Source organism: Triticum urartu, chromosome 5, assembly GCF_003073215.2.
Source record: "Triticum urartu cultivar G1812 chromosome 5, Tu2.1, whole genome shotgun sequence".
Classification (NCBI taxonomy): domain Eukaryota; kingdom Viridiplantae; phylum Streptophyta; class Magnoliopsida; order Poales; family Poaceae; genus Triticum; species Triticum urartu.
This window is the reverse complement of record NC_053026.1, coordinates 458366404-458391116: the sequence shown is the minus strand read 5'-3', so window position 1 is coordinate 458391116 and position 24713 is coordinate 458366404. Positions and strand designations below refer to the sequence as shown.

General features: G+C 46.2%; 1 protein-coding gene across 1 annotated transcript; it reads left to right on the top strand.

Moving 5' to 3' along the window:
* Window positions 1-9463: 9463 nt before the first annotated feature.
* On the top strand, window positions 9464-11885 carry LOC125509813 (cinnamoyl-CoA reductase 1-like). The gene is made up of 6 exons (XM_048674841.1): window positions 9464-9716; window positions 9797-9966; window positions 10308-10493; window positions 10656-10821; window positions 11122-11311; window positions 11403-11885. Exons 1-6 carry the CDS (start codon window positions 9590-9592, stop codon window positions 11593-11595), a joined length of 1032 nt encoding a protein of 343 aa, XP_048530798.1. The 5' UTR covers window positions 9464-9589; the 3' UTR covers window positions 11596-11885.
* The last annotated feature ends 12828 nt before the right edge of the window (window positions 11886-24713 follow it).

The following is a 24713-nucleotide window of genomic DNA, read 5'->3' as shown; positions in this document are numbered from 1 at the left end:
TAGTGCTTTATTCATTACAAATTTTTGCTGCTTAGATGACCCTGTTCTTGAGCTTGCATGTCAAATTTATATGGTTAAAAGTAGTTTTGATGCATGATATAGGCCCTAGGCACTTGTAGGAGTAGTTACTATCAATATTATTGAGTTTGGTTTACTTTTATTTTGAAGTTACTAAAAAATTTCAGAATTTTTCGTAGGAAGAAAAATGCTTAGGAAAATGTTCCAAGGTGGTTCTTCAAGGAAGTAAGGACCCAGGCTTGCAATGCGTGATGCTGATGAAGAGCCACCAAGAGACGCTCCAGTGCGTCCTTGTGAATGGCCTTCTGAGAACTTTATGGATCGAGCGGGAATTAAGGAAAAATTTAACGCATATTTGTGTAACGCTGATCTTGTGAGCTTCGAGAAAGAGAAGTGCAGCCAGTATCACACTCTCACTAGTTCCTTTGTGAGGAGGTTTGAATTTTCAACTTCACGTAATTCTCCACCTGTCCTGTTTGATCTTTATGATTAATCTTATACCATGGACTTCGAGGATTTTACCACTGCATGCAAACTTCCACAATGGGGTAGTATAAGGGATCCTCGCAAATCTGAATTTACAGATTTTCTTGCCAACATAACTATGGGAGAATCTAGAGATATTACACAGGCTACCATAGGGAGCATTCACTTTCCTTCTATACATTATTTTGCTTTCTTCATAGGTAGATGCATCAATGGTAAGGATGAGGCATGTCACATGTGTGTCCCCGACCTCAGTATTCTTAGGAGTGCTGTGTTAGGAGACAAATCATATAATTTGGGAGCCATTGTTGCACGTAGGTTGCATCTTAATAGACATAATGGAGATTTCTTTGGTGGAATTTATGCAACCCGCATAACTAATTTTCTTGGTATAGATATACGCGAAGATGATATTGAATTACCACCTACTTATCTAGATTTTAATGCTATGGTTCACCACCAGTTTGTTGAGAGGAATGAATCACCTCTCCAGTACCGACTAATCTTTGACAGACGTTGTGCTGTCCGTATTACTCTCCCTGCTCCTGCCTTCTTTGATTATCAGGCAAGAGGAGGATATATTATTACCAGAGAGGAGGCAGATGAGTACGAGAGGAGAGAGGAGGCCGCTCGTCGCCACGCTGCAGATCAGCAGGCAATAGCTGCTGCATCACAGTACGACCCTAGCTATTATTATGGATATCCACCAGGCCAGCCGTGGCCATAGACCAACTTAGGCCAAAAGCCTAAACTTGGGGGAGTACGTATTTCCCACCGACATTACATTTATGCTCACATACTCATTGCTAGATGTCGGTGCTCATACTTTTTCATTGTATCATCCATGCTAGTTTATTTTTCTTTTTATACTTTCTTCTTGTGTGTTTAATAAACCTTAAGAAAACCCCCCAAAAAAATTAGTTGTAGCTTTTAATTAGTTTACTTTCCATGCTTGTAGTAGTAATTAAAAAGAAAACCCAAAAAGATTTCATGTTCTTCTTTTGCTTGTGGGGAGCTTTCCCGTGTAAATAGTTTTATTTCTTTTCTTTTATTTGGGGGTCGATAGGAGAAGACCATAATTAAATTATTGAAGTGGCTCTTATATGCATTATTGTTTATCTGACAAAAGAGCCCATATTGCCTTGTCTTCTCCTATTTATTGAATGCTTGCAGATTCCAGCTTAGTCCAATGCACGTGCACTATTATTATTATTCACACTATTCAGTCATGCAAGTGAAGGGCAATTATGATGAAATATGATGGACTGACTGAGATAAGAAAAACTGGTATGAACTCGACCTCTTTTGTTTTTGTAAATATGATTAGTTCATCGTTCCTGATTCAGCCTATTATGAATAAACATGTTTGCAATGACAACTAGAGATCATAGTTTCTTATGCCATGCTTGATTAGCTATGAGTTATAATGGTTTACCTTGCGTGCCAACATGCTATTAAAATGGTTATGATGTGGTATGATGGGGTGGTATCCTCCTCTGAATGATTTAAGTGACTTGACTTGGCACATGTTCACGCATGTAGTTGAAACAAAATCAACATAGCCTTCACGATATTTATGTTCATGGTGGATTATATCCTACTCATGCTTGCATTCGGTGTTGATTAATTTTAATGCATGTTCATGACTGTTGTCGCTCTCTAGCTGGTCGCTTCCCAGTCTTTTGCTAGCCTTCACCTGTACTAAGCGGGAATACTGCTTGTGCATCCAATCCCTTAAACCCCAAAGTTATTCCACATGAGTCCACTATACCTACCTGTATACGGTATCTACCTGCCGTTCCAAGTAAATTTGTATGTGCCAAACTCTAAACCTTCAAATAAATATCCTGTTTTGTATGCTCGAATAGCTCATGTATCAACTAGGGTTGTTTGTATCTTCCATGTTAGGCGGGTTATTCTCAAGAGGAGTGGACTCCGCTCCTCACCACGAGATAAATGGCTGGTCACCAGGATGCCCAGTCCCATGCTTTATGCAAACTAAATCAAAATAATTGCAAACAAAACTTCCCCTGGGACTCTTGTTAGTTGGAGGCACTCGTTGTTTCGAGCAAGCCATGGATTGATGCTTGTTGGTGGAAGAGGGAGTATAAACTTTACCATTCTGTTTGGGAACCGCCTATAATGTGTGTAGCATGGAAGATATCGCCATCTCTTGGTTGTTATGTTGACAATGAAAGTATACCGCTCAAAATATTATTCACCTCTGTTTCAAAACCGAGCTTTGGCACCTCTACAAATCCCTGCTTCCCTCTGTGAAGGGCCTATCTATTTACTTTTATGTTGAGTCATCATCCTCTTATTAAAAAGCACCAGTTGGAGAGCACCGCTGTCATTTTCATTCATTACTATTAGTTTACATTGAGTATGACTTGACTGGATCTCTTTTACCATGAATTACAATGTCTAGTCAGTCCTTGGTCTTTAAAGGTGCTCTATATTTATGTTTTGCGATCTCAGAAAGGGCTAGCGAGATACCATCTTGTTATATCATATTATGATTGTTTTGAGAAAGTGTTATCATCCGAGATTTATTATTATGGCTCGCTAGTTGATTTTGCTATTGATATGAGTAAACTTGAGACATATGCGTTATTGCAAATGTGGTTAGTTATAATCTTTGCTGAAAACTTGAATGCTGGCTTTACATATTTACAACAATAAGAGCAAACATAGTTTGTAAAAGTTTTTCCTTATCACTTTCAGTTTGTCAACTGAATTGCTTGAGGACAAGCAATGGTTTAAGCTTGGGGGAGTTGATACGTCTCCAACATATCTACTTTTCCAAACACTTTTGCCCTTGTTTTGGACTCTAACTTGCATGATTTGAATGGAACTAACCCGGACTGACGCTATTTTCAGCAGAATTACCATGGTGTTATTTATGTGCAGGAGCAAACGTTCTCGGAATGACCTGAAACTTCACGGAGAAACTTTTCAGAAAATAAGAAAAATACCTGCCAATGATGAAGGCCAGGGGGCCCACCACCTTGCCACGAGGGTGGGGGCGCGCCCCCCTACCTCGTGGGCCCCCTGTTGCCTCTCTGACTCCAACTCCACCTCCATATATTGAGTTTCGGGGAGAAAAAAATCAGAGAGAAAAAATCATCATGTTTTACGATACGGAGCCACCGCCAAGCCCTAAAACCTCTCGGGAGGGCTGATCTGGAGTCCGTTCGGGGCTCCGGAGAGGGGAATCCGTCGGCATCGTCATCATCAACCATCCTCCATCACCATTTCATGATGCTCACCGCCGTGCGTGAGTAATTCCATCGTAGGCTTGCTGGACGGCGATGGGCTGGATGGGATCTATCATGTAATCGAGTTAGTTTTGTTAGGGTTTGATCCCGAGTGTCCACTATGTTCTGAGATTGATGTTGCTATGACTTTGCTATGCTTAATGCTTGTCACTAGGGTTCGAGTGCCATGATTTCAGATCTGAACCTATTATGTTTTCATCAATATATGAGTGTTCTTGATCCTATCCTGCAAGTCTATAGTCACCTATTATGTGTTATGATCCGTTAACCCCGAAGTGACAATAATCGGGATACTTACCGGTGATGATCGTAGTTTGAGGAGTTCATGTATTCACTATGTGTTAATGCTTTGTTCCAGTTCTCTATTAAAAGGAGACCTTAATATCCCTTAGTTTTCGTAAGGACCCCGCTGCCACGGGAGGGTAGGACAAAAGATGTCATGCAAGTTCTTTTCCATAAGCACGTATGACTATGTTCGGAATACATGCCTACATTATATCAATGAACTGGAGCTAGTTCTGTGTCACCCTAGGTTATGACTGTTACATGATGTACCGCATCTGACATAATTCTCCATCACTGATCCATTGCCTACGAGCTTTCCATATATTGTTCTTCGCTTATTTACTTTTACTGTTACCTTTTGCTACCGTTATCACTACTATCATATTACTTTGCTACTAAACACTTTGCTGCAGATATTAAGTTTCCAGGTGTGGTTGAATTGACAACTCAGCTGCTAATACTTGAGAATGTTCTTTGGCTCCCCTTGTGTTGAATCAATAAATTTGGGTTGAATACTCTACCCTCGAAAACTCTTGCGATCCCCTATACTTGTGGGTTATCAGGGAGATAAGGGTATGTGATGGGTACTTGGTATATTGACTTTTGCGTAGACCTCCCCGGCAACGGCGCCAGAAAATCCTTCTTTCTACCTCTTGAGCACTGCGTTGGTTTTCCCCGAAGAGGAAGGGATGATGCAGCAAAGTAGCGTAAGTATTTCCCTCAGTTTTTGAGAACCAAGGTATCAATCCAGTAGGAGGCTATGCGCCAGTCCCTCGTACCTGCACAAAACAAATAAATCCTCGCAACCAACGCGATAAGGGGTTGTCAATCCCTACACGGTCACTTACAAGAGTGAGATCTGATAGATATGATAAGATAATATTTTTGGTATTTTTGTGATAAAGATGCAAAGTAAAATAAAAGCAAAGTAAAAGCAAAGGAAATAACTAAGTATTGAGAGATTAATATGATGGAGATAGACCCGGGGGCCATAGGTTTCACTAGTGGCTTCTCTCGAGAGCATAATTATTCTACGGTGGGTGAACAAATTACTGTTGAGCAATTGACAGAATTGAGCATAGTTATGAGAATATCTAGGTATGATCATGTATATAGGCATGACGTCCGAGACAAGTAGACCGACTCCTGCCTGCATCTACTACTATTACTCCACTCATCGATCGCTATCCAGCATGCATCTAGAGTATTAAGTTAATGAAAACAGAGTAACGCCTTAAGCAAGATGACATGATGTAGAGGGATAAACTCATGCAATATGATGAAACCCCATCTTGTTATCCTTGATGGCAACAATACAATACGTGCCTTGCTGCCCCTACTGTCACTGGGAAAGGACACCGCAAGATTGAACCCAAAGCTAAGCACTTCTCCCATTGCAAGAAAGAACAATCTAGTAGGCCAAACCAAACTGATAATTTTAAGAGATTTGCAAAGATAACCAATCATACATAAAAGAATTCAGAGAAGATTAAAATATTGTTCGTAGATAGACCTGATCATAAACCCACAATTCATCGATCTCAACAAACACACCGCAAAAAGAAGATTACATCGAATAGTTCTCCACAAGAGAGGGGGAGAATATTGTATTGAGATCCAAAAAGAGAGAAGAAGCCATCTAGCTAGTTACTATGGACCCGTAGGTCTGAGATGAACTACTCACACTTCATCGGAGGGGCTATGGTGTTGATGTAGAAGCCCTCCGTGATCGATGCCCCCTCCGGCGGAGCTCCGGAACAGGCCCCAAGATGGGATCTCGTGGATACAGAAAGTTACGGCGATGGAATTAGGGTTTTGGCTCCGTATCTGATCGTTTGGGGGTACGTAGGTATATATAGGAGGAAGGAGTACGTCGGTGGAGCAACAGGGGGCCCACGAGGGTGGAGGGCGCGCCTGGGGGGTAGGCGCGCCCCCCTACCTCGTGGCCTCCTCTTTTGTGTCTTGACGTAGGGTCCAAGTCTCATGGGTCTTGTTCGTTGATAAAATCACGTTCCCGAAGGTTTCATTCCGTTTGGACTCCGTTTGATATTCCTTTTCTTCGAAACCCTAAAACAGGCAAAAAACAACAATTCTGGGCTGGGCCTCCGGTTAATAGGTTAGTCCCAAAAATAATATAAAAGTGGATAATAAAGCCTAATAATGTCCAAAAAAGTAGATAATATAGCATGGAGCAATCAAAAATTATAGATACGTTGGAGACGTATCACACCGCGCGGAGCAGTCCGCCCGGATCTAGTCGGCGCACGCCCTTGTTGTTGCCCGATCTATGGCTGTCCTGACCCCAACCGCTCCGCCTCCTGCGTCTCCCGCCTCCGACTCTGGCGGTGGTCGTGGGCACGGGCGCGGTCGCCGCCGCGGGCGCGGCAGCCCGGGTGCCTCCTCGTCCACAACCCCGACGGCTGGTGCTCTTGGCGCACCAATCCTCCCGAGCCACGCTCCTGGCGCCAACTCCTGGACGGGCATGGTGCAAGCGTAGCCCATGCCCTGGCGTGCTCCCGGCGCCGGTGTGCTCGGGCCCCGTCCTGGCATACCTCACTAGCAGGCCTACTTCGTCGGGCCAACTGCACCTGCTCCGCCTCCCCATGGCTACGGGGCCTATGGCCCGCCCCCTGAGTTCGTCTACGGTTTGCCTGGCGCGAGCTCCAGCTCTGCGCCTCCGCCACCGCAACCATGGCCCTGGGACATGGAGGCTCTACAGGCTGCTCTGCAGGCCGCGACGTCTGCTTCGTCGTCCTCTGGTACCTCGGACTGGTATTTGGACTCCGGCACAACAGCCCACATGACTGGCGCACTGTTCAACCCACGGATCGCAGGGCTCCGCCGCCGCCGTGCTACACCCCTGCCCCTATTAAGGTGCCCGCTGGCGCGCTGCCATCCAGCCCTGCGCCTGCTGCTTCTCCGATCACCGCCCTGCGAGCCACCGGGTCTCCCTCGGGCGGATCTGGCGCGCCTCCGTCAAGATTCAAGCACAGCCGCTAGATCCTTCACGGACGGTCCGTCTGCGCTCTCCTCGGGCGCGCATCCGTCGGGTTCAAGCACATCCGCTAGATTGGGATCGCACGGCCCTGCCTCGCTCACCTCCTCCGCCCACTGAGCGTTCAAGCGCAGCCGTCCGCGGGGCATCTGAGGGCTCTCCTTCATCTTCCTCGTCTACGCCCTCGCCGCCCGCCGCTCCCGCGTGCATGCTCACCCGCGCGCATGCTGGCATCCATCGCCCCAGCCAGCGCTACGCCAACGAGTACGTCTGCGTCGCCATTGTCTCTCCACCACCAGACGCCTCCCCGCTGCCTCGCTCCGTCCGTGATGCACTCCGAGACCCCAACTGGGTTTCCGCCATGCAGGAGGAGTTCGCAGCGCTCATCAGCAACTGCACTTGGGAGCTCATCCCCCGTCCGCCAGGCGCCAATATCATCACCGGAAAATGGGTTTTCCGGCACAAAACACGCCGCGATGGCTCCCTTGAGTGCTACAAGGCCGTTGGGTTGTCCGCGGCTTCAACCAACACGCCGGTGTCGACTGCGGGGAAACTTTCTCACCCGTGGTGAAGCCTGCCACCATTCACACTGTGCTCACTCTCGCTGCGTCGCGCTCCTGGCCAGTGCATCAACTGGACATGAAGAATGCATTCTTGCATGGTACACTTCAGGAGGAGGTGCTCTGTCTACAACCCGTTGGCTTTGTGGACGTCGACAAGCCTGACCATGTGTGCCGCCTTGCCAAATCCCTTTATGGGCTTAAGAAAGCGCCGCGCGCCTGGTTTTTTCGGTTCGCCAGCTTCCTCACCTCCATCGACTTCGCCGCCACGCGCTCCGACACCTCCCTCTTCACCTTCTCGCGCGGCGCGGACGCCACCTACCTCCTACTGTATGTGGATGATATCATCCTCACTGCCTCGTCGGCCGCCCTCCTTCGCCGCATCATCACCAACCTCACAAGCGTGTTTGCCATGAAAGACTTGGGCCCGCTCCACTTCTTCCTGGGCATTCAGGTGACCCGCTCGGCGTCCGGCTTCTTCCTCTCACAAGCCCAGTATGCCGAGGACATCCTCGAGCATGCTGGCATGGACAACTGCAAGGCTGCGCCTACACCCGTGGACACCAAGGCCAAGCTCTCCGCTGCCACCGGGCCGCGCGTCGCCTCCGCCTCCGCCTATCGCCGTCTGGCCGGGGCCTTGCAATACCTGACGATCACGCGCCCTGAGCTCGTGTACGCGGTCCAGCAGATCTGCCTCCACATGCATGATCCGCGGGAGTGTCACCACGCTCTGCTCAAACGCGCGCTCCGGTATGTGCGTGGCACGGCCGACCTCGGTCTTCATCTTCGGGCTTCCTCGACTCTCGAGCTCCACGCCTACATCGACGCCGACTGGGTCGGCTGCCCCGACACGCGCCGCCCCACGTCAGGGTTCTGCGTGTTCCTGGGTGATGCTCTCGTCTCCTGGTCCGCGAAGCGACAGGCCACTGTCTCGGGTTCCAGTGCAGAGGCGGAATACCGAGTCGTCGCCAACGCCGTCGCGGAATGCGTCTAGCTTCGTCAACCGCTTGGTGAGCTCCGGTGCATGGTGACCACGGCGACGCTGGTCTACTGCGACAACATCTCGGCAGTGTATCTCTCCAGGAACCCCGTTCACCATCGGTGCACCAAGCACATCGAGTTGGACATCCATTTCGTCCGTGAACGCGTGGCCCTCGGCGAGTTCCGTGTCATGCACATTCCGACTCGCCAGCAGTTTGCGGACGTGATGACGAAAGGGCTGCCCACCGATGTCTTCACCGAGTTTCGCTCCAGTCTTTGTGTCTCCTCCAACGACGCCAAGACTACGCAGGGGGGGGGGGGTGTTAGAATACAGTGTTGTGTTTGTATAGCTGGAGTACGTGTGTATAGTTTTCCCTGTAATACGCACGTCCCCACGCCCCCTCTCGCGGCCAGCCCACGATCACCATCGTGGGTTCGTGCTCTCCCTGTAACTCTATATGAACTGCCCCAGAGGCAATACGATCTGTGTGTTCGATCTCTCTCTGTCTTCACTCCAGATGGGAATCGAAATCAAGTCACCCAAGAAGCAGGCCATAGAATTATGCTCGGCCCAAAGACCATCTAGCCAAGTGCAAGTTTCTGTCAAATGATGGAACATCTATATTTATTCCTGTTTCTCAAAAAAAATCTATATTTATTCCTATTTTTGTACATGTTTTTTTTGTCTCAACCAACCGTTGAACCAGTGAACCGGTGGTCCGACCTGTTAAAACCAGAACCAATGGGCTCACCGGTTCGATTTTTTTAACTATAATATGCCTGCACCGGAAATGTCATCGGAAATCTTTGTCAGCGGCGTTGCCCCCCACTTTGTTAGTGCGCGTGAAGCCATCCACACGAGCCGCTTGTGGCGATAGACAGAGAGTCAAGAAAGGCGGGGCCCGTTTGTCCCGGGAGAAACGATAACGAAAACTCTCGCGTCCTCTCACCTTCTCTGAACTCTGAACTCTGAACAACAACAGGAGATGGCGACGTCGTCCCCGCCGCCGCCCCGCGTGTGCGTCACCGGCGGCAACGGGTTCATAGGCTCGTGGCTCGTCAAGCTGCTCCTCTCCCGCGGCTACGCCGTCCACGCCACCGTCCGCGACCCACGTACGCAGCCACCCCTGACGACACTGCTCATTTTCTGCATCTTGTTAATCTTCCGGGTCGATGCATGGTTTCTCTTGCAGGTGATCCGAAGAACGCGTTCCTGACGCAGCTGGACGGAGCCCCGGCGAACCTGCGGCTGTTCAAGGCGGACATGCTCGACTACGAGACGGTGGCGGCCGCGTTCGCCGGCTGCGAGGGCGTGTTCCATGTCGCCACTCCAGTGCCCGACCAAAAGATGGTTGATCCACAGGCAAGTGCAAATTCGCTTAACTGCAACTATTCCAAATTTATTCAAGCTATATCTGAAAAAAAATAGTAACTGTTAGTATTATTCAAGCTAGACCTGAAAAAAATACTGACTGTTAGTTTGGGATGGAATCGAAGAAGTGCAAGAGAAGAGGAATGTGTTTTGGATGAGCTCAGAGTTTGACTGCGAGTGCCACTGGTCACTGATGTCAAGATGCTTTTCTTCTCAGAGCTGATTCTTTTCAATAAAAAAATGAATAAAATCTTCATTCAGAAAACTCTGTGCTTCTAGAGATAACCCCTTCCTGCTGTTATTACTGATAATAAACTTGAAAAATTGTGCAGAAAGAGATGATGGAACCTGCTGTCAAGGGCACCATGAATGTGCTCAAGGCTTGCTCAGCTATGCAAGTTCATAAACTCATCGTGGTCTCGTCCATCGCCACTAATTGCTTCAACCCGGATTGGCCTCGAGATAAAATCAAAGATGAGACCTGCTGGTCAGACAAGGAGTTTTGCAGACAGACTGAGGTCAGCGCTCAGCAATTAATCAATGATGGTGAATTAGTAAATGCACCAAGTGCATGCCCCAGGAGATTAAAATCTGCCACCAAAATCTTAAGAGAGTAACATCTTCAGTTTTACCGAGTTCTTGTCAGGGGTAAGTGTTATTATTCATGTTTGTGTTGGCAGAACTGGTATTCTCTTGCAAAGACTGAAGCCGAGGAGATGGCCCTGGAATACGGAGAGAAGAACGGGCTGCACGTCGTCACATTTTGCCCTGGTCTGGTTTTCGGCCCTCTGTTGCAGCATGTGGCGGTCAACACCAGCAGCAAGGTCCTCGTCTACATGATAAAAGGTTCCACTCCTCAGCTCATGCATCACAAGGATACATAATCATTTTGTGCATTGCACATCACATATGGTTAGTACTATACTATTGGAAACCAAAGCCGGTTGTTTTCCTTCCGTTGTGCTCTTGTTGTCGAAGTACAGCAGAGCAATGAAGTTCAGAACAAAAAATGACGCCGGAGGAGTTCCTCGGCTTTTATATTAAAAGTGTATTAAGACAGCCTCGGTTTTAATGAAGTTCAGAGCATGACCTTTTAAAATACACATCCTTGTGCCTAATGTAATTCCATCATATGTCCGATCGCAGGAGGCCCCGACACGATGAACAACAAGTTCTTTCCCATAGTAGACGTTCGTGATATCGCCGACGCATTGCTCCTGTTGTACAACAAGGCAGGGCCATCTGAGAGATACATATGCTCACTGGACCAAATGGACCTAAAGGATTTGCTGGCAATCATGAAGAACATGTACCCTAGCTACACTTATGTAGACAAGTAAGTGTCATAGCATCAAGACTATCAACACCATGTCATAGCTTGCTTATCATATACAAAGGATTTTCATTACGAAATTTTGGGTTGGCAGGATGGTTGATGTGGATTTTAACGTTGGAGTCACTTCGGAAAAGCTGAAGAATTTAGGGTGGAAACCAAGGAAGTTGGAGGAGACACTCGCGGATAGTATCGAATCCTATAAAAAAGCAGGGCTTCTTGGGGTTTCAGATGACGAACCATGCCGGCTTCCATTCATCTACCGAATGCCGCCTATCCAGGAATGAGAATGATCCTATTATCGTGACATTGATTCTGCATTTGGCCTGAAACATCGTGTAATGTGTTTCGCAAGAATAAGCAAGAGTTAGGTCTCTATTTCTTGACTACTCCACTTGTCCATTCAAGATGGATGCAAATGCAAATATTGTGTATTTGTGCTCACTTTCGTCAAGAGAAAGCGGACTCCGGAGAAGTACTCTCAAAGCAGTGACTCCAGATTTATGAACATACCGTCTGGTTAAAATGCTGATATGAAAGTCCAGTAATGAGGAATAATAGAGATATTGTTTCTTAATTTTGATATGGCTCTTATGTCAAACTCAAAACCTCTCTCTCTCTCTCCCTCTCTCTCTCTCTCTCCAGTTCAGCTTCGTACAATACTAAGATAAAGAGAGTTATATCTTATTATACACAATAAGTTTTAGATTATTAAAGATAAAGAGTATCTCTTCCAGTTGGGTGGTCTCTGCACCCGAGGGTGAACAGTTGATTATTGGTTCATGACTTATTTTGACAAACTATGGCTGCCACAAAAGGTGTGGCGAACAAAGGGACTGTTTAGTTTGTGACTAAGATTGTCCTAGGTTGTCACGCCTAAGGTTAGACAAATTTGACCAACTTAGAAAGATGTTTGGTTCAAGCCTCACCTTAGTCAAGTTTTTTTTTGCTAGAATAGGATCCCACATCACATACCTCAAAAAGTGCAGAAAAATTCCTTTAGACTTGCCAATTTGTGACTGCCATTTTATTGAACTAACCTTAGTCAAGTTTGCCAAGAATGTGTAGCAAAGTGTGGCACTGCAAGGCCTAGAACCTAACATCTCCAAAATGGCTATCACAAGTGTGGCAAGATTTCACAAAAAACTGAGCCTATGACATGTGGACCATGTAGTTAGAAAAAGCGTGGCAAGCCATAAATGTGGCAATGAACCAAACACATGCCTAAGATTTTATAGCATCCATTAAGTTAGGCGTGACAACCTTAGGCATCTCCAATGCGCAGTGGCGTAGTCAGGATGTTGAGTCAGGGGGTCCCATTAACAAAATAATTCACCACAAATACAACATGCCACTGTAAGCATACATAGTTTATCAAAACTACATGGGCGTGTTTGGTTGCCCACATTAGGCCCAACTAGGCCGCGTTGGGCCAAGAAAAGTGTGTTTGGTTGCATACGTGGTGGGCTAGCTCGCATCAGCATGAACCTTAAAGCAGCCTAGAGCCTGGCTCACTGGAAAACCCTCGAATCAGCAATTTCCAGCGAGTCGGGTTTAGTGTGGCGCAAGCTCGCACACGAGGGTGCAACCCGAAAGAGAGTGGGGATGGTAGGATATGGAAATCGGGAGCGGCGACATGGCGCCAAATCTAGCCTCACCCCCCATTTACTCGGTCACCACTACCTCTAGGACAACCACTTCCTCTAGCCTCACCATCGGCGGCGGCGGCGGCAACTCATATCTGCGCAAAGCGGCGACGAAGGTGGTGGACGCGGCAACAACACTATCTGATAGTAGGAGTTGGTGCTCCCCTTCCCGTTGGCCATCGCCGAGTCGCCCTTGAATCAGCCATGCCCCCCTTCGTCGTCCTCGTCTCCAATGCCGGTAAGAAATGCCCCCCTCTCCCCTATGTTAGGTTGATTGTTAGGATCGTTTTCCCCATTGCTCAATGGACCCTCGATGTCGAATAGGTTATGGATGCATGGATGAGTCTGGTAGTTCAGGCAACAACACACTGATAGCTGTGATTCAGGCATGACTCATGTTCATGCACATGAGAGCTATTCATCGTGGTGAGAGACATGTCATCAGTTATGCTCCAATGCTTATGCGGGAGCAGGAGAGGATCGCCAATCCGAACTACATCTACAATTGCAAGGACATAGAGGCCTTGTGGATGCTTCAAATGAAAAGAGCACCATTCACCAGACTTGTCCAGACCTTCAGGACCAGGGGGCTGCTACAAGAGAGCATCCACACCAGTATGGAAGAGCAAGTGGCCATGTTCCTCCATGTTGTAGTTGGCCATAACCAGAGGCTCAGGGTTATGCACAACACGTGGAGACCATCTCAAGGGACTTCAAACAAGTGCTCTATGTTGTTGGTGAAGGAAATATGCCCTAGAGGCAATAATAAAGTTGTTATTTATATTTCCTTACATCATGATAAATGTTTATTATTCATGCTAGAATTATATTAACCGGAAACTTAGTACATGTGTGAATACATAGACAAACAGAGTGTCCCTAGTATGCCTCTACTAGACTAGCTCGTTAATCAAAGATGGTTAAGTTTCCTGACCATAGACATGTGTTGTCATTTGATGAACGAGATCGCATCATTAGAGAATGATGTGATGGACAAGACCCATCCGTTAGCTTAGCATTATGATCGTTTAATTTTATTGCTATTGCTTTCTTCATAACTTATACATATTCCTCTGACTATGAGATTATGCAACTCCCGAATACCGAGGAACACTTTGTGTGCTATCAAATGTCACAACATAATTGGAATTGGATGATTATAAAGATGCTCTATAGGTGTATCCGAAGGTGTTTGTTGAATTGGCATAGATCGGGATTATAATTTGTCACTTCGTGTATCGAAGAGGTATCTCTGGGCCCTCTCGGTAATGCACATCACTATAAGCCTTGCAAGCAATGTGACTAATGAGTTAGTTACGGGATGATGCATTACGGAACGAGTAAAGAGACTTGCCGGTAACGAGATTGAACTAGGTATGATGATACCGATGATCGAATCTCGGGCAAGTAACATACCGATGACAAAGGGAATAACATATGTTGTTATGCGGTTTGACCGATAAATATCTTCGTAGAATATGTAGGAACCAATATGAGCATCCAGGTTCTGCTATTGGTTATTGACCGGAGATGTGTCTCGGTCATGTCTACATACTTCTCAAACCCGTAGGGTCCGCACACTTAACGTTCTGTGACAATTTGTATTATGAGTTATGTGGTTTTGATGACCGAAGTTTGTTCAGAGTCCCGTATAAGATCACGGACATAATGAGGAGTCTCGAAATGATCGAGAGGTAAAGATTCATATATTGGAAGGTTCTATTCGAACATCGGAATAGTTCTGAGTGATTCGGGTATTTTTCCGGAGTACCGAGGGGTTATCGGAACCCCCCGGGGGAATATTGGGCCTACATGGGCCATAGGGGAGAGGGGAGGCAGCCCACAAGGGGTGGCCGCGCCCCCTCCCGATAGGGAGTCCGAATTGGACTAGGGAAGGGGGCGCCCCCCCTTTCGTTCTCCTCTTCCTCTCCCTTCCCTCTTTCCCCTATCCGAAAAGGGAAAGGGAGTCCAACTAGGAATGGGAGTCCTAGTTGGACTCCCCCATTTGGTGCGCCCCCTAGGCCGCCGCCTCCTCCCCTCCTCCTTTATATACGGGGGTGGGGGGCACCCCAAAGGCACATCAATTGTTTCTTAGCCGTGTGCGGTGCCCCCCTCCACAGTTTACCACCTCGGTCATATTGTAGTAGTGCTTAGGCGAAGCCCTGCGCGGATCACATCATCAACATCGTCACCACACCGTCGTGCTGATGGAACTCCCTCTCGACCCCCTATTGGATCAAAAGCTCGAGGGATGCCATCGTGCTGAACGTGTGCTGAACACGGAGGTGCCGTACGTTCGGTACTTGGATCGGTTGGATCACGAAGACATTCGACTACATCAACCATGTTAACATAACGCTTTCGCTTTCGGTCTACGAGGGTACGCAAACACACTCTCCCGTCTCATTGCTATGCTTCTCCTAGATAGATCTTGCGTGATCGTAGGAAATTTTTTGAATTACCACTACAAAAAAATACACTTCCGTGATGATACGTGTTTGTCACAGTAGGTCATTTTTTTGTCATGCATGTACATCCATGACAAATTTATGACAGAATCAAGATAGTCATACCTGTGCCGTCGTAGAAGTGTTCCATGACATTACCAAAATTATCATCATGGAAGTGTCCACTTCCATGACAATAAATCGCGCGTCACAGAAGTGCTTTCGTCAAGGGTGACCGACACGTGGCATCCACCGTAACGGAACGCCGTTAAGATATCGGGTCGGGTTTTGGATCCGATAACCCGTTAACAGCCCCGACCAATGGGGATTTTCCACGTGTAAAATCATCATTGGCTAGAGGAAACACGTGTCGGCTCATCGTTGGGACAGATGTCATCCACTCACTGGACAGAAGGCGCCTATGATACGTCGACACGTGGCATGGCCCAACAGTGGCCCATTCCTGTGAAAAGGCCAGCCCATTTGACTTGGTCAAAAGTTGGCGGGCTGGCCCATGTAAAGCCTGTTAACGGCCTGTTCGCATATAGCCCATTTATAACCCGCTAACCCAAGGCCTGTTACGCCCTATCCGAATTAGGCCTAGTAGCGTCATCTGGGCCGTCCAATATGATTCCAGCCCGTTTTCACTTCTAGCCCATGTATAGCCCATGACGTCTTTCGGCCCATATGAGGCCCTTTGTAACTCTTGGCCCATTAGTGGCCCGTGCTGAAACTGGCCCGTAATGAACAGTGTATCACTTTACACCCATTAACGGCCCGTGGTGAAACTGGCCTGTAATGAACAGTGTATCACTTTATACCCATTAACGGCCCGTTATTCCGTTGGGCCGTCTCCAGCCCATGTTATCTTTCGTCCTTCTCAGAGCCCATTTATTCTTGGGCTCATTTCCAGCATTCGTTTACTTACGGCCCGTTACTGTCATTTTCTGCTTGCGGGCCAAATTCAGCCCGTGGTTACAGTCAGCCCGTTAGTGGCCCGTTAATACATTGGGCCGTTTTTATAGCATCATCAAATACGGCCTATTAATGATGGCCCGTTATGGTCGGCCCATGAACGGACGATTCCAACTCTAGCCCGTTTACAGCCAGAATGCGGTCTGTTTGGCCCATGTTTGGCAAATTGATGATACGGCCCGTAGAAGGCCCATTGATGATATGGCCCGTAGAAGGCCCATTGTTTCTATGGCCCGTAGAAGGACCACTGTTTCTACGGCCCGTACAAGGCCCATTGTTTCTACGGCCCGTAGGAGGCCCAGTGTCACTACAGTAAATATTAGCCCATGGTTATTGTGGCCTAGTTAAAAAATAGGTTATTGCAGCCACTAGCAAACCGCAGAAAAAGAACTGCACTAACTACAAGCAAACAAATAAACAAGACAACAAGGAAATAAATAAGCAAGCAACTTACACTAGGCTATCACGACTATTACACATATTACATCCACTGGGCATCAAAGTTCGCCACCAGTGCAAATATAGGGAACACAGCAGCATATAAACGCCACAGCAAAACAAGTCCAGAACTGAAACCACTTCAGAAGAGCTCAAGAAACAATATCCTGGGTACCCATAATGCTGGCAAGATGCTTAGCAAGCTTATTAAGTTTCTCTTGTTTGGCGCTTAAGTCCTCCAGCGCTTGTTGTTGCACCAGAAAGTATGTATCTGAATTCTGCAGGGACTTCCTCAGTCCTTCGGCTTCCTGTCGCATAACATCTGATCGATGTCTTTCAACTTGAAGTTGAGACTCAAGAAGCCGAACTGATTCAGGCAATGAGTTCGAAGAGCTGGTGCCAGCAGTGGTAGCCAGTAACTCGAACACTACATCAAGACAGGACTTTGGGGCTGTCTCAATGTCTTCAATATAGTTTTTATCAGCTTTCTTGGAGACCAACAGGGATGTCTCACTATCTTGAACCTTATCTGCATTACTTCCTTTACCATTGCATAACAGGTACTCTTCTCCAATATTTTATCCGTGTTCTAAAAGAGAAACAAACAAACACATCTCAGGTTTACAATGTAGTATATGAAACTCATTTTGGTAAACCAGTTCAGTAGTAAGGTGGACATGATAACAACATGAAACAAACATATATCTATGTAGTATGGTCACTGTATGGTCTATATCATTCTAGTTTATGTTGCCAAATCAAGATAGATACAGTCCGAATCATATCTATTTAAGATAAAGCAGCATAGACAGAATATAAGTGTGGGAAACTACACAACAATAACAACACTTGTAATGTGCATGGCATGAGAACATAACTGTTTATTCAATTGAAACTGAAATCAACATAGATCAAGTTATAACAGCAAACAGCCAAACACGTTGAAGAAACAGGTTTAAAACATACCTGTTGCGCCATTGGAGTTTCAATTGCATCCGTCTAATTTGAAATTAGTTGGTATCAGTAAATACAGTGATGCAATAGCAAAGTAGTATGAACCATAGCTATGGAACCTGACCTGAGAACAATTCTTCTGTTGCTTTAAGCGTTGACTTCGGGTTCGGAATGGTGGTCCTCGTGATTTGGGCACTGAGTTGCCTTACTAACTGCTCATGTTTGGGTGCTCTGTGGTGGAGACAGTGGTGTGTCAACAGGAACTGGGTGTCTATCTGCTGGGGTTGGGGTTAGAAGGGGTGTAGCTGGTTCTCTGTCCAACTGGGTAGGGGTACAATCTGCATGAGTGTGGGTTATGTGTGGTGGGGCTGGTTCTTGGGCAAGTACAACCGTGGTTCTATCTGCATCGACAGATAGCACGATCTTTTCTGAAGACCGTGTTTTTACTCCCACAGATACTGCCATCACTCCCTCCAATTGAAATGGATGATAAACAAGAAAAGTAATTGAATGTACAGACATTGCAAGATAGACAGGTGCAATGGATAGTAGGGAAGAAAACAGGGCATGAAATAATTCACATTTATGTTGTCTAAGCAAACAGAATAGAAAGACATAATTTCACATATATGATGGCTAATTAAACAGGATAGCATGACACAATTTCACATGTATGATGGCTAACTAAACAGGATAGAATGACATACTTCAAAATATGATGACTATGTAAACAGGATGACATGATATAACTATACGATGTGTCTATTAAAGTGGTTGGCATGCCATAAATCACAAACATGCCGTCGATGGAAACATGATGGCATGATATAATTCATGGATAGAATGGCATAATTTAAATATGATGACTATGTAAACAGGATGAGATGATATAACTATATTATGTCTTTAGAAAATGGGTTGGCATGCCATAATTCAGATACATGCTATCTATGTAAACATCATGGCATGACATAATTCAAATATATGATTTATATACTAAGGAAGTGAGCAGAGGGCAATCGCATATATGATGTGTCAACTAAGGAGATGGCATTCAATATTGTGTATATGATGTAAAAACTAAGCATTGCAATACAACATATGCATTATATGAGTAATATAACCCTGCCAAGTTTGAGCATACACCTCAGGAGGATAATAGGACTGGTCATCTGCCTCTGAATCCTCCTCTGAAGAGCTATCTGTAACCAGCAAGATATCTGCTTCAGCAGGTAGCATTGTCTGCTCTGAAGACCTTGTTTTCACTCCAGATTTCTCCATCACCAATTCAAATGGCTGATGCACAGGAAGAGCAGTTGAATATACAAACATTGTCGACAAAAGCAATGAGAAATACAAAAAAAAGGACGGCATGATATAATTCACATATATGACGCTTGCCTAAACAGCATGGCATTGCATAATTCACATACATAATGCCTTGCAACAAGATAACATTGCATAATTCACATATATAATGTCTTGCAACAAGATGGCATTGCATAATTCACATATATGGTAATTAGACACTAAACAGGTGACATTCACACAAAGAATGTCTAAACTAAGCAAATGACATAGCAATGCAAGATACCATATGCACGATATGAGCAACATAACCCTGCCAAGTTAGGGCATGCACCTTGGGGGGGGGATATGACTGGTCATCTGTCTCTGAATCCTCCTCTGAGGAGCTATCGGTAACTAGCAAGACATGCGCTTCGTCAGATAGCATTTTCTGCTCTGAAGACCTTGTTTCCACTCCAGATTTTTCCATGACAGTGCCAAATGGCTGATGCACAGGAAGAGTAATTGAATGTACTAAAATTGTTGACAAATTTAACATGTAATAAAAAAATGATGGCATGATATAATTCACCTATAAGATGACTGGCTAACTAGGCTGGCATTGCAAAATTCACATATATGATGCCTGGCTAGACAAGATGGCATTGCATGATTCACATATACGATAAAGAAACTAAACAGATGGCATTGACACAAAGCATGTCTAAACTAAGCAGATGACATCTTTAATGTATACAGTAAGCAATGCAAGGCACCATATGCATGATATTACCAACATCAGCATGCCAAGTTAGAGCGAAGACCTCATGGGGTAAATAGGAGTGGTCTTCTCCTTCTGAATCCCCCTCATAACAGTTATCTTCCTCTTGATTACGATCTGAAATGGGTGGAGGGGGGGGGGGCTGCCTTTGCGCCCACCATGGAACGACGTCTGCATGAAATTTTATTGCCACGCAAGGCTCGTCTCTTTTGCTCTACATGATCAGTTCCATTGTGTACAATAACTGGCATGCATAGGAATAAAACATAGTGAGATTATGTAAGGAGTGCATGCACAAATCCAGAGTGATGGTAGCAAACTGTGGATAGACCCAAAACCAATGATAGCAGGCAGATAATAGCTTTAGTTAAAAAATACAGATAATGGCTCCTTTAATGTTTGTTTGCACCCAACATGAAACTCATAGTAGACACTGGAGATTAACCAGATAGTAGACAGATAGTACTGATTGCTGCCCCAATATGTACCCCACAACCATTTAAAAACTCAAGTTTCAGCATTAGTTTGGACCTGACTCGGAGTCTAATAGGTGAACACGACGATAATATAGCATGTCATCATATTAAGCGACGCATAACTTAAGCAAACACGGAAGAGTGCGACCTCTCTTGAGGACCCGTGTAGTCCTCAAGGTTATCTGCTCAGTTGATGATGGTAATGAAGTTGTCGTGGCTGCCGGCGGCGGGGAAGAAGATCTGAGGCGGCGAAAGACAGTCTGGAGAGCAGATCCCTGCTGTGGTGAACCCTTCCGTCGTTGGAGCAGCTGAGCTGGGGTGGAACACAGCGCCGCAGGAGCAGGACAAACCACACAAGGTTTTCTTTGACACATATCTATAACAGAAGTAATTGAGTAAGGGCTTGTTTGAATTTGAGGATTCTAACAATGCAGGGATAGGAAATAGATAGGAATAGGACAGGAATGCACGTGCAAAACAGAGAATTTAAAAACACAGGATTTCTGCCAATCTGGGTGTTTGATTCACAACAATTGGAAGATCACATGATGCAAAAAAGCATGGTGAGATTAAGTCAAACCACAAGAAAATGTACGGTTATAATGCTATTATGCTACTATCTCTTAGTCTTGTGCTTGATGAATAGGAATATGAAAAGGAGGAGAAGTGGAAATTAGAATTCCTACGGTTTTTCTTTTAAGGAGACACTAAAGGAACAAATCCTACAGTTTTCCTTTGCTCCATTCCTTTGCACCAAATTCATGAAAAGTAGTACCATAGGAAACTTTCCAATTCCGATGTTTTTCATTCACTTTTCCTTTCAAGCACTGGCGATTCTAGTAGGCAGGCTTGAGCAAGGAAAATCCTACACTAAAAAAATGTTTTTGTGCTACTTCTATTACTTTGGACCCAGGCCACTGCCATACTAGCTCAACTCCCAGGCCCATCGACAAATGCACAGCTCAGACGCGCAGAGATAAATAATGATGGCGTTCAAGAGAGTCCATGACGGATAGCTAAGTTGCCTGGTACCTCACTTCTTGTCATATAGTAGGATAAAATAATCGTATTTCCCATTACTACGAGTGCTCAATGGACAAATATATAGCATGTAGAGTAAAAAAGAGATGCAACAAGTGTACAACCTCTTTGGCGAAGCCATGTCGATCTCAGCGTGATTGGGTTGGCCGGTGAGGATGCTCCGGCTGACTTGGCTGTCGGAGGAGGGGAAGAAGATCTTAGGCGTCTGGAGATGGAGCCCGAGGTACTGCTCCGCTGTGATGGAGGGTTTCATCGTTGGAGCAGCTCCGGAGTTGTACGACACCGAGGCTGAAGCAGGACAAGAGAGACAATGAACAATGTTAACCTGAGTGGAATTCTAATAGCATCTCCAATACATGATGTAAAATACATAACCACAAAGTGCTAGATGTAAAATACATCAGCCGCTCATCTCTGAACTTAACTGTCGAAACTAAATTTAACTGTCGAAACTAAACTTAACTGTCGAAACTGAACTTAACTCTCGAAACTGAATTTTGCTGTCGAAACTGAATTTTGCTGTCGAAACTGAACGCACTAGCAAGGTGGGGCTACACGTCGGTCGACTGACTTTTTCATCTCTGGTTAGTCGATTTTGCAGCCGTTGGATACGAAATCAAGGGTTTGCGGTTCATCTTCAACCTCCACCCCCCTGAGCCGGCCAAACAGCAGCCCCCCGTCGCCTGCGGCCGGCGGTGCGCCGCCCCGCCCGCCTTGAAAACTCTCCCCACCACCGGTCTGCTGCCGCCCCGACCATCCCTCTAGGCCCCCCATGTCGAGCTTTTTCTCCGGCGATCCCCACGCCACCGCCCCGCCAACGCCCCGCCACCGCCGGCAACCACCGCCCCATCCTGAACCCTAAGATAGATAGTGGGGTACCTCTCCAGCGAGCCCCCTCCCCGCTGCGGCTAGTTCTTCCTTCACCCCGGCGGCATCGGAGTGAAGTGTAGCTAAATCGGAGCAGCATCGCAAGCAAGAGTAAGAGCGAGAGCAGCAGCGCAAGCAAGAGCAATAGCAAGAGCAGACCAGGCAGGGGACCGAGAGCAAGAGCAGAGCAGCAGTGCGAGCGAGAGCTAAAGCAGCAGCAGGTCCTACTGATGTGGACGTCGTCACCGAGGGAGCGACGCCGTGGAGGAAGTGGCCGGTGACGCCGTCGTGGATGGAGCCGCGCCGTGTCGGCTCGGGACCGAGCGCCTGCAGCACCGTGAGATCGAATCAAGAAGAAAATGCGGCGATTAGTGTACAACCTCTTTGGTGGCGCCGATTAGGCCGCAACTTCATCCGAGGAAACGGTGATGATGATGCTCTTCCGGTGGTGCAGGTGAAGACGGCGGTGTGGGAATGGAGGTGGTGCGAAAGACGAGGGGAACATTGGGGCAGCTCCTTGGAGGTGGAGGACGGTGTGGCTGAACCGGCGGGACTATGAGATCGACGACGGATCCTCATCCGGTATGGTGGATGAGGGACGTCGAGGTGTTGCTGTCGACGACATCGTCAAGGAAGAGGCTCCGGCTGGGTGGCGGACGGAGCAGGGTGTGGGGTTCCGTCGCGGGTTTTCGCGGCCTCGGTGTACGAATGGGTGGGCGGATGGGATGGCAGTGGGGAACCATGGCTTAGAGACGCGCTTGTCCGAAATGTGGGGTAAGTTACGAAAGTACCCCCACCGATTTGAGGCGGTTCTTTCGGTTCAGGGGTACCACGGGCATTTCGCGTGTCGGGATTTCACAGGAGGTGGGAGTTTTCGCACGCGTTGTAATTTCGGAATAGCAAGGCGCGGGTTGAGATGGAGGGAGTTGTCGGAGCACAACGAGACAAAGATATATCTTAAATATTTTGGGCTAACAAGGCGCGGGTTGAAGAGGCGGGAGTTTCGCAGCACGATAGACAGAGACACTAGCTTGAATTTTTGGCATAACAAGGCGCGGCTTGAAATTTCGGAAGAACAAGCTTAACGTGTACCCAAAAAAGACAATTTGCACCTCAACACGCACAACACACACAAACACCATTTAGACTAGAGTAAGGTACACGTGCATTGCACGCATGAGATTTGGCAACCAAATTATGAATAAATACCACATTATAGCATGCAAGATTTGAGTCATATATGCATGATGTAGATGTTCGTTTAGTTCTTATAGTTCTTTCATTCAAAATCATCTAGTTCTTATAAGAAAGCTAATCTATTTTAAGATTCATGGAATTGTGCGTCGTAAGACATAAAGTAAAAACAAATAATGGCAAATCATGTAGAAAAACATTTGGGCAATTCTGATACGGAAGATTCTAGAACAAACAAGAAGTGCTTGTGTTTTGATGTTTGTGCATTATGCTTAAGTTCAACCATGGAGTCTTCTAGATTATACATGTGGCGAAATCTGGTGGAATCTAGATGATATCCAACGGCCAGTAGTGCTCAAATTTGCCATCTTTGGACCATCGGATTCGCCTCATCCAACGACCATCTTTCAAAGTTAAAGTTACCCGCACACAATATAAAAAATATATATAATATAATATATATAGGGGTATAGATATAGATATGTGATGCAAAAGCCGCCCATCATCTCCAATTAGAATAGTGTGTCCATGCACGGATGTGACGTGGCCAAATGATGTCTGCCATAGGTATCTCAAATTCAAATTAGTCTGGCCTTGTTCAATGTGTATACATTACAACATGCTCATTTCCAAACCACACCGCGCAGATCTCCGTTATATTCATGCATGCATGGGTTTCAAACATCAGGATCTCTTATTCAAATATTTGAATTCAACTTTACATTGATTGTGACCTCACCTATTCAGCTATTCTTTTACACCCACACAGTAGTCTTCTCTTTATAATTGTACCACTAACTTTCGCTCATGCATGCATGCACACACACTACCAGTCGGCATTATCCATCGCACGCATGCAATCTTTTTCTTCAGGTCGGTCTCCCATGAAGGCACACATCAACCCCTCTCCATCATATCGGGCATTCTCTATCTCTCACGCGTGCATGCGCAACGATCGATGTTCCTCTATGTATGTGTGTATATAGCTAGGTCTTTCATAGTTTTCCACACAAAGCGATCAATCGATATATCCAGTGAGGTCTCACCCTCTTTCCCACGTCCACATCGATCAATCTATACCTCTCTATATGGGATTAACATATATAGCTAATACACCCACATTAATTATGTATCCAACATCCCCCTCTCATCATCCATGCCTTCCGCTTCATCTCTCAGACGCGTGCACAATGGCGAAGACAGGGGGCAGTAAGGGCCCTGCCCCCTCCCCCCTAACATCACTATATATCAAGGCTAATATGAATGTGATCATTAGACAATTGCTACTAAAAATGTTTT

Excerpts from the sequence above, each read along its gene's own strand:
- LOC125509813 (XM_048674841.1), top strand. The coding sequence starts at position 9,590 with ATGGCGACGTCGTCCCCGCCGCCGCCCCGCGTGTGCGTCACCGGCGGC. Across the intron at positions 9,717-9,796 it reads CGCCACCGTCCGCGACCCAC|GTGATCCGAAGAACGCGTTC; the intron begins GTACGCAGCCAC and ends TTTCTCTTGCAG. Across the intron at positions 10,822-11,121 it reads CCTCGTCTACATGATAAAAG|GAGGCCCCGACACGATGAAC; the intron begins GTTCCACTCCTC and ends GTCCGATCGCAG.